The sequence below is a fragment of the Coenobita brevimanus genome, chromosome 16, assembly GCF_032717465.1.
Source record: "Coenobita brevimanus isolate Jiangsu-jjx chromosome 16, ASM3271746v2, whole genome shotgun sequence".
Classification (NCBI taxonomy): domain Eukaryota; kingdom Metazoa; phylum Arthropoda; class Malacostraca; order Decapoda; family Coenobitidae; genus Coenobita; species Coenobita brevimanus.
The window spans coordinates 22,148,244-22,165,080 of NC_136969.1; the positions used below are offsets into that span (position 1 = coordinate 22,148,244).

A 16,837-nucleotide genomic window follows, 5' to 3' on the forward strand; every position below is an offset into this window, starting at 1 on the left:
CCGTTATGTCATTTTAGCTCCAATTAAAGATAAGACAGCAGAGACAGTAGCAAAGGCAATAACAGATAATGTAATATGTCGCTTTACTACCCCTAAGGTACTAATAAGTGATAATGGAGGAGAATTTAATTCTGAGATCTTACAAGAAATATGTAAACAATACAACATTAAAAAGGTTAACGTTTTGGCCTATCACCCAGCATCGAATGGGTTGGTAGAGAGACAAAATAAAAAGGTATTAGATGTGCTACGACACATTCTCAGTGAAAATTATGCAAGCTGGGATGATTGGATTCCCAGAGTAGAGGCCTCCATTAATGGGTCTATAAATAAATCCATTGGTGACACACCACATTTCATTATATATGGCACAGATAAAAAATTACCATATGAGCTCCTAGAAGGTGACAGCATGCCTATATACAATTACGATGATTACTCTAAACTCCGTTTACGTGAATTCCAGGACATTCACAAAAGAGTGCAAAAACAATTGACGATGTCCAAGGAAGAAATGACGGAGGCATTTAACAAAAAGGCAAAAGATTCACCTATCAGCTTAGGAGACATTGTTTACGGAGTCATTCATACGAGAGACAATAAATTATCCCCTAAATTTGAGGGCCCATACAGAGTAATTAACATAAAGGCAAACAAAGTTTTAATTAAGTCACTTTCAAGTGGCGAGGAAAAACAAGTTCATATTGACCATTTAAAACGAGTTTCAAGGGAATTATCACATAATTATTCAGCCTCGGATACAACCGAACAGGTGAACGTACCTCAAGAAACCAAGCAAGAACACAACAATGATTACAAAAAGAAATTAAGGTCATATACCAAACAATCGAACATAGGTGCAACTATTCCAATGAAATCTACAGTACATCATTTACGAGAATTAAATATCGATTTAAACTCCTTCTATAAATGAAATAACAGCCAACCGTAACGCACATCATCACTATCATCAACCACAGCTTTATAGGAAATTAATAGATTTTTTTTTTTTCGGTAGGTTACGATGAAGGGACTTATGCTATGGATTCTCCTATACATAGTAAGGGTATATGCGCACCTAGACCCCAAGCATATAGTACGACAAGGATGCCTCATAGCTCCAACGGCCACGACTACAATCGTCAAGGATGTCATGAGTACTGAAATAAGTCTAGATTACTTGTATGACTTACCTACTTATATAGAAAGACTTGCGACGCCGATGCGAACTCTGGACTTCAAGATAGGGAATTATGTTTCACAATCACATATCACCAAGGAAGTGGATGAAATGGTGAAGTTAGCGAAATGGAAACTAGAACAGGCGAAGTCAACTATGCTCGTCATGATCCAAGATCTCCCATCTTCTGGAACAGAGGTGCTGAGCGACAGGAACAACATCACACGTACTCGCCAAAAGCGCGGTTTGTTCGATCTGGGCGGCGCAATTCTTGGGAACATCTTTGGATTGGCTACAGAGGATGACCTTAAAGAAATAAACAAAAAATTTAATAAGATAGCTCAGGTACTAACATACCAAGATAAATTCATCACAGGACAGAACTCAGCAATGAAAACAATTGTGAAAAATCTGAAACAAGCAGAAAACGTAGCTCTCGAGAGTATAGATAAAATAAATAGCTTGGAGGGTAACGTTACCCTTTTCCAGCACTTCTCCATCATCACAGAACATATTGACACGATTCTACTACAATTAGAGAACACTAGAGATCATTTCAGGGCACTTATGCAAGGAATTTCGAATGCTGGTGATGGCAAGATCACAAATGACTTACTCCCAGTTCATGAGCTACGTCAGATAGTTAGTCAAGGCATACATACACATAAATTGAAGCCATTGTTCCGCAGTAGGGAATTTATGCAATATTACCCGTACTTGGAAGCAACACTAACACCAACATCAGTGATAGTTCATGTACCATTCATCACGGAAGACCTGTTCACAGTATACCAAATACACCCCTTCCCCTATAGAAACAATAACACTTTAGTCATCATCAACATCAACACAGACGCCGAACTCATCATGGTCTCCAAGAGACGAGACACTGTCACTTTCGCAAGTGAGTCAACGATTGAGCGAAAGTGCCGCACATCCTTACATGCTGTTCATCTTTGTCCTGCGTACATTTTCACGTTTCAGCCTACTGATACGGTCCCTTGTGAAATGGCTATCATCAGCAATAACAATATTCATCATCATTGCAACTTCACTTTTGCTCCAGATAAACTTGTACACCATCAACGCATTGGACACTCGCAGTTTTTTTATTTCCCTCATAACACATCAGTTTACATAGTCTGTCCAGATATACCACCATCTCATACATCAGCCTCAGGATTATACATAGCACCAGACTACTGTGCGGTATTTACACCATCCATGTCTACTTTTTCCACCATCAATCACTACGCCATCCTCAATCATATGAGCTCCTGATATGGACTTAAACATGAGCACAAGTATTAAGCTGACTTCACCTAAGTTTGCAACTATGCAGCTGATCAATGAAACAATGAAGCCCTGGGAAGATTTGAGTTTGAGTATGTTCAACCCATATTATGTGTATAGCCAAGCACCTTCTGTCTTCATAATTATCTGCATTGTTGTTGCAGTATTGCTGTTGGCCATGCACAGAATGCATGCAAGAATTGCTAATTTGGAGTCATTGTTTAGTGGGGGGAGAGTTAACATCACAGTTAACCACCCTGAATGAAGTGTATATATTTTGTATATAGTATTAATTATATATATAAAAAAAAAAAAAATAATAATAATAATAATAATAATAATAACACAAAGAAGAATGACCCATATATGGCAGACCAGTACCATTATCTTTAAATGAAATATTAATAACTCTTACAATATTCTTAATTTTAAACTATTTTTATTCTTGCATGTATGCAATTCACTATAATAACCCAAGTACATACTGTATTACAGTTAAATAATTTACTTTAATGCATTTATTCCAATATGTATTCAACTTATTTAAAATGTAATATTACTGAATAATCACTATTTACTATGCATAATATATGTATACAATATTCATACAATTATGTTACTTTACAATATTATGTATTTCACTTAATTAGCTTATAAGTTCATTATAATGTGTATGTAGTATGTATTAATATATTATAACTATTAAATGTCGATGGTACGTCATTTTCGCGCGGCCGAGCAAATATAGGACTACATAATAAATAGATAGATAAATAAATAGATAGAGAGACAGATAGAAGCAGGAAGTCAAACGATGAGAAGGTGTTGTGTTTGCGAGAAGCGAGCAGCGCTAAACGCGTACACGGGGGAAAGCTGACGACAGCGGCCAGTAAGATGATTCAGTTAGCTGTCAGCAGTCCTCTCGTGAGAAAGTTCTGTTGCCACGAGGAAGATACGTGACACACACACCCTACTACACGAGATGTGAGGAAAGAGAGTTTAGAAGGAGACAAGCGACCCTATAGAGAGGTCGAGACGGAGATTAGCTTGAGAACAGAGAGAGAGAGAGAGATAGCGAGACAGGGAGGTAGCTACCCAGGACTTATACTATTATACCTGTTTAATATTTCCAAGACAAATAAAGATAGTCCCATACTATTCTTTACCTCTCCCGTCACTACATGACATCTGGTGGGGAAACTACTACAAGATATAAAAGCCGCTCGACCACAAGTCTAACATATACTTCTCTACAATTAACTACAAAGTCTTTATGACATAGTCTCAGGTAGAATATTGCTGACACCTGTGGAATGGATCTGGAGAGGTTGCACTAAAACAACTAGACATAATTTAGAACAAAATTGTTGGAAATATTAATAACCCTAAAATTAAAAATAAACTACCTCCCCTACAGGAAAGAAAGAATCCTCTCTTGCATTATTTTACAGACATTTTTATGGCAAATGCTCAGAAGAAGTTGCATCCACTGTGTAGCCTCTCCATGCCTTCCCTCGTGCTAGATGGATATCTGGTGGCGCCAATGACCGGAATGCCACACAACAATATTGCTGAACATCTGCCTATCAGAATTCTTGTATTCCCCGAACAGCATCTCTCTGGAACTCGCTTCCTCGAAGTTGTATCTCCCCAAACATGAACCTACAGCTGTTCAGGTTTGTTATAGATATTTAATGATTGGAAGACACCAGTAAGAGACCCAACAACCATGCAAGACGGACGTGCTGACATTGCCTGCGACCCGTTGAGGGGGGCAACCAGCCAACCACAGTCTCCTGCCACCCAGAAGATCCGGGGGACAGTGGTTTGGTTTAACATACTGGTGGGGTATGGATTCATCAAGTGCCAGGATACTGGCGTTGATGTTTTTGTGCACCCCCAGGGAATCGTTAAGCCAAACCCACGGAACCTTTAACGCTCCCTAGGTGATGGAGAGGCGGTGGAGTGTAGCGTGTTTGTAACCCCCAAGGGTCCTGAGGCCCGGGATGTTACTGGGCCGGGAGGTGTAGCCATGCAAGGTTCTGCCAATGCACGGCGACGTCTCACAGCCTGGGGACATCAGGCCGGGGATCCTGGGAGTTCCGGACGGATAAACCTCGTCATGGAGATGTGCATCGCAACAGCCAAGGCTTTTTGCAGGGATGGTAAAAGGCCTTTGTGTGTTCTCCTCTCTAAGATCTTCGAGGAGAATGGGCTGCCTCGTCTTGTCATCCCCGAGTGCTTCGCCCACGATATACACTCGGTCTTCCGTCGGGCTCGCCAGCCATGACCTGCTGCTCCTCGCCAGGCACCAAAGAAGAGGCTCAGGCTGGAGGCCCCCCTCAACCGACGGACTCCTTCCCAGATCACTGACCTGGTTCCGGACACGACCACCGACACGACCACAGCGGAAGTCCATCATCTGCCATCAATGTCTGAAGAGGAATGGGACTCTACTGACACTGCCTCCATGGCCAAGGATGCGACGACCGGCTCCTTGGCCGAGGAGGAAGTCAGTGAGTCCCCCCCCCTCTTCAGGCAGAGGAGGGCACACCATCTCGACCTCCCATCATCGAACTCATGGATCAGCTAGACGTAGCCTCCTATAGACACCTCCTGGCTCCCAGCGCTCACACCTGGTCGTACCAGCTCGGAGCGATGACATACTCCACCCTTTATGATCTGCTCCGAGCTGCCGATCAGGGTGAGGACATCAGACCAGTGCTGACTGTCAGGGGGGAGGAGGTGCGTCTAGCTGACCTATGAGCGTTTTATCATATACTCCCACCATGACTGGTCCCCTAGATCAGCGATGTTGAGTGGTGCTGGAGTACCCTGTGGACTGTATATAATAGAACTGATTGGCCTAATACCCCACCTTGAGGGTGATGGCCACTAAACAAAAGAAAAAAAAACACCAGTAATTTGGTGTGTGGATTATTTTTCATAATTCATTTGTTTTTCCTTCCTCTGTTCTATTATATATATATATATATATATATATATATATATATATATATATATATATATATGTATAAATATATACATAGGTGGGAAGTACCAAGGTACAAAAGTACCGATTTACATTACTGAGTTACAATTCGAGTACCGGTTGCAGTAGTGACACTACTTTTTCGTTATGTACCGAAATTGGTACCAATGGTATATTCTTTTAGCATATTTTGTCGGTACTCAGTACTGGTACATTTTACTTATCTATGTTCACTCACTGTGTGATAAAAAAATATGTGAGGAGACGGCCTGCATGGGAGTGCTGTTGCCGACCCTGGCCATGTGACTCAAGAAATTAAGAGAGGCGAAGGAAAGCGCCGATCTGATGGTGTGGTAGCCTCTAGTAAACGCAGTGACTGGGGGTGTGGAAGGCAGGTTCAGCCATCGTTTCAAGGACAGTGACTGCTTGCTTGCTGCTGCCTTTCATCCCCAATTCAAGCTATCGTGGTTGGAGTGGTTACCTGAGTCTGCCTCCTACGACATAGAGAAAATGAGAAGGAGGGTGGAGAAGATGGTGTCACTACTGGACAGCAAGCCAGAGGATGCGGAGAGCAGCACCACTGATGATGATGATGACGAGCAGGATGTCAAAGAAAGAGTTTTTCGAACTCCTCTATGTAAAAGGGAGGAAGAAAAGGGAGACTGGGATAAAGCTAGTAAAGGAATTTTTGAAGAAACCCCAGAAACATAAAATCAACAAGGACTGCTTTCCTTGCAAGGTTTTCAGAGACTTATTTGTAACTTATAACATGCCAATACCATCCAGTGCTGCTGTGGAACATCTGTTTCCATTGGGGAAGGACGTGCTCAAACCAAAACCGATGGAACACAGTGACTACCATTTTGAAGTGCTCATTTTCCTCAGGAACAACACTGGAAAAGAAAACTGAAGTGCACTGTGTAATTATTAACCTACCGTGTGCCAGTACCGTATTAAAACGGTCTGACATAATTCCACGGCCAGTGCCAGTGCCGTTATAAAACGGTTTAAAATAAAAAAAAATTCACTGTGACCACATTTTCTCATGCTCGCTCTGCCTCACTCACTCGGCTTGTGTGCCTCACCCAGCACTGTACATAGTGAAGGCATTTTGTAAATATTTTCAAGGAAGTGTATGTTGTAAATATTTTCTTGAAAGTGTAAGGACTATTTAGTGAAGTCAAGTAGTAAATACCTTCTTGTAAGTGCCAGGACTGTACATAATGAAGTCAGGTTGTACCTATCTGCAAGCAAGTGTAAGATAATGCATTCACAGTGAGAGACATGCACATTGTGACAGATGTTGAAGTAATAAGTAATCAGAAAAGTGTACTGAACATTGCTATATCTTCCCAGCATAAATACCTGAGAATACCTTACATAAAAAACGGCTTTCTCTCACCTAAGTGGTGAGCATGAGAGAGTGGGTATACCTGTATAAGAGTATGCAGGACTCAATAAAAACCATTTCCGAACTTCGGTGATCATTTTCATGGCGAAATTCGTTGTTTGCACATCAAAATTGATCATTTTAACCAATGATAGGAGGCAACCTATAGGGCTAAAAATAGCTGGCAAGCGGCGAGTTAATGAGATTATTGTGCATATAATGACACGATGTAGTCATAAAATTGTGTTTATTTTGATGGACGTTAAACTGGGTGTAAAAGAATGTGAATTACAGTGGCTGGTTAAAGTTTAGTGATCTATGTATTGAAAGTAAAGGACTGAACGGTAGCAAAACCTTATGCTTTAATCATCCCATAGTTAATGTAACTGTGACAATTGTCTGACATCTTTCATCTCTCCTCAGGTCCGGCTCTGCTGACAAGACTGGTCTCTGGGTCCTCAGTATGGTAAAAAAAAAAAAAAAAATCAATACTAAGCAAGTTTACTTGATTCATATTCATGTACCGAGTACCGAGTTGGTACTCAGTACTTTTTGTTTTTTGAACCGGTACCGGTAGTGACTACAGTTTTAGGCAAGTACCGTTACCGGTACTGATGGTACTTTTTGTGTACCGGGTGCCCACCTCTGTATATATATATATATATATATATATATATATAGAGAGAGAGAGAGAGAGAGAGAGAGAGAGAGAGAGATGATATATAAATACATATATATATATATATATATATATATATATATATTTATATATATTTATATATATATATATATATATATATATATATATATATAGAGAGAGAGAGAGAGAGAGAGAGAGAGAGAGAGAGAGAGAGAATGATATATATATATATATATATATATATATATATATATATATATATATATATATATATATATGGATAATGGAGCCTCTGTGGCACAGTGGTAAAGTGTGCATTTTCGTACATGAAGAACGAGCGTTTGCGCCCCGCCAGGGTAATAAACTTTGAGAGCTTTCTTCAGGCCACATACTGCATTGGCAGACACAAGGGGTGCCGTGGTTGAACCAGTGTCGCATACTGTAAAGTATGCTTGCACCCAATCGGCATACGTGGGCCGATTACACTTGGTTCACAGACTACACACACATCCAAAGCCACTCCAACACTACAGTTACACTTACAAGCACTTCTTACCCTACATACAATCCCTACAAGACAGCCTAAGCCACTTGGTAGAGATACATTGGCTGTATCGTCCCCACTTCGGTTGGAATAGGCCGGTTCTACAGTGGACACTCAAACGGCTGATGAGATGAGAGATATGTGATATATGGATAATGACCCACCACTACGAAAATTAAAGTTACCCATATTGATGTGACTGACAAGGTCTTAGACAATGGTGAAGTTGAAACGAAAGGAAATCTGACAGACTACGAGTATTGGGGCAAATTGCTGTGGAATGCATCAGGACTCCTAAGGCAAGAAGGATCTGTATTGGAAGGGTGAAATAAAAGTGTAGATGAAACCTAATAGTGCGCGAAAATCGGAAAAAAAAAGTTGAATTTAAATATAATAACGAAACACCAGGGTATCATTAACCCATAAAGTTCTTGGTTTTAGCGCACTGACGATCTTCCTTATGCAGGTTTTCCCCCCCAAAAGTTGTCTTTTTAACCCATCATATCTCGCTAACAACAACACCTAAGCGCTTGAATATTAAATCAGAATACTCACGATCCTTTGTCTCTCCATTGCAAGTGTATCTAGGTCTCTAGGTGAAGGCATTGTGGAGGTAGGAGGTGATGAATGGAAATAATTTTTGAGGTTGCAGCAAGCTGCATTCGTACGAGCTGATGAGCTGGTGATTATACAGGTAGCGTTTGCCAAAGTCTCTTGTGCCCCGCCCCCTTGGCCCTGCCCGCTCTAACATAGGCCCGAGTACGAGTTTTGGGACGTGATGGATGCCAGTCTTGTCATGCCAGCGTTGGATAAACGTGTTAGGTGCTCTCGCTAATCGAAGCAACAAAACTTTTACTTAACCCCTTAACTGCAATGATATCTTTTCCATTTGACTAGGAAATATGTTTTGTAGTAAAGGATTTGGAAAAATGTACCAAGGAACGTCATCATCCTAAAAGGTTTGTAAAGTAATGAAAGTTCCCTGTATGAAAATAAAAAGGTATACTGTCTACAAAGAACTTAGTGTTTTGACTTGTTTCCTTATATTTGGTATCCACACACACACACACACATAACCCTTTTCCCTCTATAAGATTTCAATGACTTCACATGTATAGAATCAAATTTCTTATACAACATTGTTGGTATAAATAATTATTAGAATACATGCCTTCAAACTTTTGTTTGAGAGACAACTCTCTCTCTCTCTCTCTCTCTCTCTCTCTCTCTCTCATTATAAATATTAGGGTAAAGCACACTTGGCTGTAAATCAAGTGAGCTATATTTAATTTCTAATATTATCCTGACTTATTTCGTATTACTACTGTCCCCCCCTGATTGAAAAGTGGGGGGGAAGGCTTTTCCCTCCTTTCCCCCCTTGGATGACGCCCATGTGTCCTTTATAGGAAAATACAAATACATATACTGTAATTGTTTTGCTATAGCCTAAGGACAGTATTACGATGTGACAGGTGGAATACAGTTTATGTAAGCTACTATATCGGGTAGGTGCAGCCAGTGACATTTCGTTTTCTTACTTCTGTATTCGAACCCTATAATTTTAAGGAAATTAATGAAAGAAAGAAATAAGGAAAATTACAATATGGTTATGATATTGTAACTTACCAGACATGTCAGATAGATGAGTTTATATGTTTAATGGTAATAGGGAGGAAGTGGGCAGGTTCTCTTCAGACTGATTTTGATTCAGAGAGCAAATTTTAGTGATTTCTTTGTCATACAGAAACGAATTCAAAGTAAAAATAAATTCATTCATTCATTCATTGCCAGACGCCATAATCCCACACGGGGTGGCCAAGGATTTAGAGTTATTTGTTTTACAAGGAGGGGCACTAATCCTCCACCAACTCACTTGACACGTAGGGAGCATGTATGGTTTCGATACATGGATACCACCCAGCATTGTAAATGGTTTCTTGGCTTAGAGGAAGGACAAGCAGGCGAATCTTGTTGTCACAGGCGGTTGACTAAGAATTTCCACCCATCCTCTGCCAGGAATTCTGAGTTATTTGTTTTACAGGGAGGGGCACTAATCCCCCACCAACCCATTTGGCACGTAGGGAGCACGTATGGTTTGGATATATGGATATCACCTAGCATTGTCTGTTATTGCTTAATCTCGTGCAGCTAGAATTGCCACTTATCCCTTTAAGAAGGAGTTGCGAACTGGACACCAATTAATGGAGATCCGTCGACTATACTTCCTCTAAATGATCAAGTTTGGACATCTTTCCGTCAGCCCAAGGCACCCACTGCCAGTGAAGGGAAGCAAGGCATCCGAGGGCGCCAGTCCAAAGTCCTCACTAAATCGATCAATCGGTAGTAGCGACGGGCGGTGTGTACAAAGGGCAGGGACGTAATCAACGCAAGCTGATGACTTGAGCTTACTGGGAATTCCTCGTTCATGGGAAACAATTGCAAGCCCCAATCCGTATCATGAAGGGGTTTGAACTGGTTACCCGCTCCTCTCGGAGGGGGAAAACACGCTGATCCCTTCAGTGTTGCGCGGGTGCGGCCCATAACATCTAAGGGCATCACAGACCTGTTATTGCTCAGTCTCGTGCAGCTAGAATTGTCACTTATCCCTCTAAGAAGAAGTTGCGAACTGGACACCAATTAATGGAGATCCGTCGACTAGTTAATAGGCCAGAGTCTCGTTCGTTATCGGAATTAACCAGGCAAATCGCTCCACCAACTAAGAACGGCCATGCACCACCACCCACCGAATCGAGAAAGAGCTCTCAATCTGTCAATCCTTCCAGTGTCCGGGCCTGGTGAGATTTCCCGTGTTGAGTCAAATTAAGCCGCAGGCTCCACTCCTGGTGGTGCCCTTCTGTCAATTCCTTTAAGTTTCAGCTCTGCAACCATACTTCCCCTTGAACTCAAAGACTTTGGTTTCCCGAAAGCTGCCCGCTGGGTCAAGGGAATAACGCCAACGGATCGCTGGTCAACATCGTTTATGGGTAGAACTAGGGCGATACTGCGATAATATTTTGTGGTAAAGGTCATTATTCTGTCAATAAGAAGAATAATCTCAGCCAATCAGCAACGAGTAGAGCTGGAAGAGGGTGGGGCATTAGTAGGGGGCAGGGCACAAGAGACTGGTTAACGCTACCCATATAGTGCGAGCTGGCAGCATGCACTTCCCCTTTGTCCCACTAGCCCATTCTGTTCGTCATCACCTGCCCCTCTCAAACTCCATGTACAACCAGCCTGCTCATTTTCTTTGCATAATTCACCAGGTTGTTCCAGAGTGACACTGTGCCATACAGTGTGTGGGAGCGAAATCTACCAAGGCTTATACATTACGATGTGCAGCACTTCTTTCACTTTCACTTGAACACGTTTTATATGTGCTTTGAAAATCTATTTTCATTTTTTTTAGCTCGTTTTTTACACCCATAAGTGTCCTTATCTTCCACCATCTTGCATACACATTGCATTTATTTGGCTAAGTTCTTACTTCACCTCAGGATGCATTAAATTCTAAATTATTTTTGTCAAAACATTTTATTCTTGCTTATACTACAAGGTCACTTTCATTTTCACTCAAGCTCGTTTTTATATCAAGGGTTACACTATGATGCAAAACCACTGAAGAGTACTTGCCCCAAAAGATTACTCTCAGTTTTCACAGCAACATTTGTCTTCTATACCGGATGATACAAAGCCACCATGCAGCTTTGGTAATAAAACCCATTTTCAGTACTGTAGCTTTCCTTACCTTCTGTATCTTACGTATATATCTATTTTTTTTCTACACCCTTACTTCACTAAATGAGTATCAGACTTTACTTTCTTAAATACTTATTCTCTATAATAAAATTGTCCTTACTTTTCTAAAATACGTATTATTTTTTCCACTTTAGGTACAGATTTACACTACTGTATATAGGTTACGCTTACCAAAACATCCGCGATGTGGCAGGCTGGGGTGATATGGATGGAGGAGAGAGGGTGTTGGCACGTTGGAGCTGCGAAGATGATGGGAAGGAGGCTGGGGGGCAGTAAAATGTGGTCAGGGCACGTCACTTCATATTCTGTGTAGTAACTTCCCATTTCAGAAGCAATCTCTTCATTTGATAATGACAATACTGTCATCTCCAAAACTCTCCCAATCGCACACTCACTCAACTCTTTCCCTGTATGAATGGGTGGCTTGGCAATGGTGGAGGTGGCAGAGGCCAGGTGGCCACCCATTGCATGAAGCGAAGTGGACTGTGTAGAATCAGAAATGACTGTCCCTATTCCTTCCGTTTCCTAAGGGAAACTGGCTGTGTAGCTCACCTGCCTCCTATACGTCTACATCATGCACTGCACACCACAGAAAATGGGTAGGACTTGAGGCACTGTCAGGAAGTACAAAGTGGCTATGTCCATCATCTGAGCTGCCCGGAACACATGTTTTATGATAGCTGTGTCTGCCAGTATAGCTTCGGGGTTTAATAAGTAGACGAATATAGAAGTAGGACTAGATGCACACAAGGTAATATCTTGTCTGTGTAAATGCGATATGTATGTCAAGTAATGTCATTTATTTTATTTCTACTTATCTATATGTTTATTTTTTTTCTCGTTTATTTTGTCATTTCTTCTCAGTTTTACCATCCAAAGTTAGGCTTTCGATATGTGCCTCGGTGCCAGGAAAAAGGCAGTTTTCTTGATCTTGAGCTTTGATGTGCAGGGATGGAAGAGTTTCCAGTGGTTGATATGTGGGACATTGTAGGTTCCAGCTCTTCTGATGATGCAGACTCATCTTAGTCAGGGACAAGAACAAAGAGTGGAAATGAAACAGAAAGCAGTGTAAGAACAAAGGATACTACGTGAATGGATCACAGTAAAGAACATGAAACAGCTGAAAGAGGTGGAACAGGAATGGCGCTCACTGAATCAGCGAGAAGTGAAGAGAATGGAACAAGAATAAGAGCTGGGAAAGATGTATGGTGCATTATTTCCATAGGCTGAGTACTTTGTGTTGAAGCTTGTCTCATATTACTATGATTTTCTTTTAATGAACATATTAAATATGCAACTGTAGTGGAAGAACAATATCTGAATTTTCTTATACCACCCTGTAAAATAATCCCATTTATCTACAAGCCTACTCTAGACTGGAGCATCATTATCAGCAGCTCTAGTCACACACCGGGTGCAAATGAGACGTTTTTCTTCTCCTCTCTCTCTCTCTCTCTCTCTCTCTCTCTCTCTCTCTCTCTCTCTCTGATACACTGGATCGGCACGGCACACTAATGTGCTGCTGACACCCACTGTTCTTCAGGAAGATTGTCTGCTTTAATGACTTGCTACGTCAGTAGGAATAAATCAAACCCTTCTTTGTAAACTTTTTTTCCATTGTGCTGTTAATAGATAAAAATATAATCTTTCTTCATGCAGTCCGCTGCCATGAATCTAAGTATCTTTATGCAGTCAGCAAACATAAAAATAATTAATCGTCATGCAGTTTGTAGACATGAATTTAATCCTTCATTCAGTTACCAGAAACAATAATAATCAATCTTCTTCCAGTTAGTACACACACAGCTAATCCTTTATTCAGTCAGTTGACATCAATTCAGTCCCTCTTCATGCAGTCGATGGTCTTTAACCATTCTTTTTTTTTTACTCGCCGTCTCAGATTCGCCCCTTCATATGCTTTGTGAAGAGCGCAATGACCAAAGGTATGGAGTAACAAAGGGAAGCGTCACTGTGGGCGTGACCAGCGATATGAAAGTACATTACAGTAAAGGTTAAAATGGTCACCTACTGCATAGCTATTTCTTCTTCAGTTCATAGGGTATGTCCGTTACTCTTCTCCCCTATGCTTCATATCAGAATTATCTATGAGTAATGGATCAGACTAAACCTCTGTTTGGAATTGTTATCCAGCACAGAAGAGTAAACAGTAACAGATATGAATATTATGAGAACTTTTGTCCACGGCTATGCAAAAACAAGTGTAAATGAAGATCTTAATGTAGCATCAGTAAATAATACAACACTAGGAAACAGAGAAAAGTTTACGTGAAGACTAACAAGGAACAGAAAAACATTACATGAAGATCAATATGACACTGAAGTAATATACAAATGTAGATTAAGACAGTATCGAAGCACTACAGCACAGTGGAAATATAAAGTGAATGAGGAGAGTGATGCAACACGAACGTACAACAGATATGTACTGTACGCTAAACATAGACAGTATGGCATTACTACAATACAGTAGAGGTACAGATGAAGACCGTATTACAGCCCGAGGACAGTCAAGAGATGTAAATGAAGACAGTAATGCAACAGTAAAGTGACAAGAAATGCACGTGAAGAGAGTAATACAAGGACAGGCAAACCAAGACATTTCCTAACCTGCCGTGTCGACTACGCCCTTTCCTGTACTTGGCGGAGAACATGGGCGTGTGAACGTGGCCAAAGGCGTGGAGAAGAAAGAAAGGTTGGTCACCGTAAGCGTGGGCGGTTATAAAGCGTATTGACTCTTCCACCAGCCTCTGCGATAACCCATCCAGTTCCAAAGGACGCTCAGCTACCCGGCCGTCACGAATCAGCAGGGAGTTGGAGTAGCTACCCAGCCATGATGATTTCTTTACGAGAGTAATTTATAGATGGCAACGATAGAAATATTGATCATGGTGACAATGATGATGATGATAAGGATGTTGATGACAGTCGTAACAATAAAAAATGATAACAAAAAATGAAGATAAAATTACGAAGGTGTAGTTTTGCAGCCAATGACACGTATGCAAGGTCCTAATTTACCCATGATGGTAAAAATACTGACAGTGAATATCAAACATCTAACACTGATGAAGATAATGGTGAAGATAATGACAATTAAAAAAAAAAGTGATGATGATGATAACCAGGGGTGCTGTGCAGCAGGGGCGCATAGGAGTGATGCCTCACCTCATTCTTCCATCACAGATTGTTTCATTTAAGGGACCATACATATGAATGGTAATCGTCAATATTTAGCATTATGTTTGCTAGAGTAATATAAATTACTTTTCAGTTACATATTTTTTCTAGGAAGTGAAAACAATGTGTCTACCTATCTATAATTCTATCTGTTTATTGCCAGATGTCTTAATCCCGGAAGGGGTGGCAGCAGAACATATCAACTCCACATCGCCACAACAGAATATATATATATATATATATATATATATATATATATATATATATATATATATATATATATAATACACACACACACACACACATAAGGACGGTGGGCAACGATGGCCGTCTCTAAGCGGACCAAGCTTTGTCAGTGATCGGAAGTGACTTTCGACACTAAAAGTTATTTTTATATGGAAGTACTCCAGTGCAACTTGCCACCCAAGAATCATGGCCCTGGCTTAATAATCTTTGGAGCCTTAGCATTTCGCCTGAGGAAGGTCGTAATTTTAATGCTTTTCACATTTTCTGCACTTGATGACCTTTGACCCTTGTCCTGGCGGATGTAGGTCATGACTATACGAAAAACACTTAGAGTACTCATCAGCGTCTATGAATATGCAATGTTTCTTTCGATTCCATCCACCCACCGTGGAGCTAAGGAACTTGAAATTCGTAGAATGGCACACCAGAGGTACAACTTCTAGGTGGTGCTGCCAGCGACTAGAAGTGTTTCGACACTCATTTTTTTACTGAAGTACTCTAGTGCAACATTCCACCCAAGAATCATGGCCCTGACTTAATAATCTTCGGAGCCTTAGCATTTCAATCGAGCATAATTGTGATTTTAGCTATTTTCACTGGTTTTACATTCAATGACTTATGCTCCTTGACCAGGCCAATGTTGCACATAGGTGACAGTAGAAATTTGTAGTTCTAGTCAAGCCTATAAGGACGCAAACTTTCATTCATTTCTATCTGGCCACTAAGGAATTGTGGGGGCATTTTTATGAACTGGTACTGGTTGCTCGAGATGCTGAGACCAGCTTTCACAGGGTTGCCACTTGGGAAGTAGAGGAGAGAGAAGGGAAAAGATGGCACATTTCAGATAGGGAACGACCTCAAGACTACACATAAGGAAGTCAGAGCTTTCCGCTCCCATTAGTAATGCTTCTACAGCTCAAAACGTGAAAGGTGCGAAAAAAGTGGTTTTTCAGCCGTTGCCAGACAACGAATGGTTGCCAAGCAACCAAATCCTTGTGGACACAATTAGGTCATAGGCTGGTCATTGTCTCCAAGTTTGGTTGGGTTCGGTCAATTCTGAAGGGTAGAAGTGCCTGCCACAATTAAACAAAAAAGAATTCAAGAAAAAAAAGCGACTAACAAGAAGGGCAGCATGGAGCTGGCCTATATATATATATATATATATATATATCCAGTGGTAAAATCCTACTACTACCTAATGCGTCCGTGAGTGGTGGATAGAGGAATGTCTGGCAGATGTACAAGGCACCATCTTAGACGGGAGAGACCATGGGACCCCCTATAGATATATAGGGCTCAACCGAATATACTGAATAGAGATAGCACAATAAAATTACACCTTACCAGAATATATGTGGCAGAGAGGTGAGACTGTTTGCCACAATCCCCCTAGCCATACATGAATTCTACTGTTTCGCAGTCGGACCATCGTCTACTAAAGGTCCAACCACACTGCCTCCTCTTCTTTCGGGCAGTGTGCCACAGAAAGTGAGTAGGCACTGTCTCGGCAGTTCATAGACTGGGACATTAAACAATCTGAGGTTCATGAATATCAACACATACAGTGTAGGAAGCCTCACAGAAGATTACAAACTTGA

The 16,837-nt window shown here is 41.0% G+C and overlaps 1 protein-coding gene and 1 pseudogene across 1 annotated transcript in view; both read right to left on the reverse strand.

The window, feature by feature from the left end:
* The window catches only part of LOC145390993 (arylsulfatase H-like), a 145,448-nt gene that overhangs the window by 50,021 nt on the left and 78,590 nt on the right, over positions 1-16,837 (reverse strand). The window contains exon 6 of the mRNA XM_080265725.1: positions 14,424-14,656. Coding sequence (XP_080121851.1) covers positions 14,424-14,656 — 233 coding nt within the window. The remainder of the gene's footprint in view (positions 1-14,423; positions 14,657-16,837) is intronic.
* On the reverse strand, positions 10,231-10,936 carry LOC145391076 (small subunit ribosomal RNA; annotated as a pseudogene).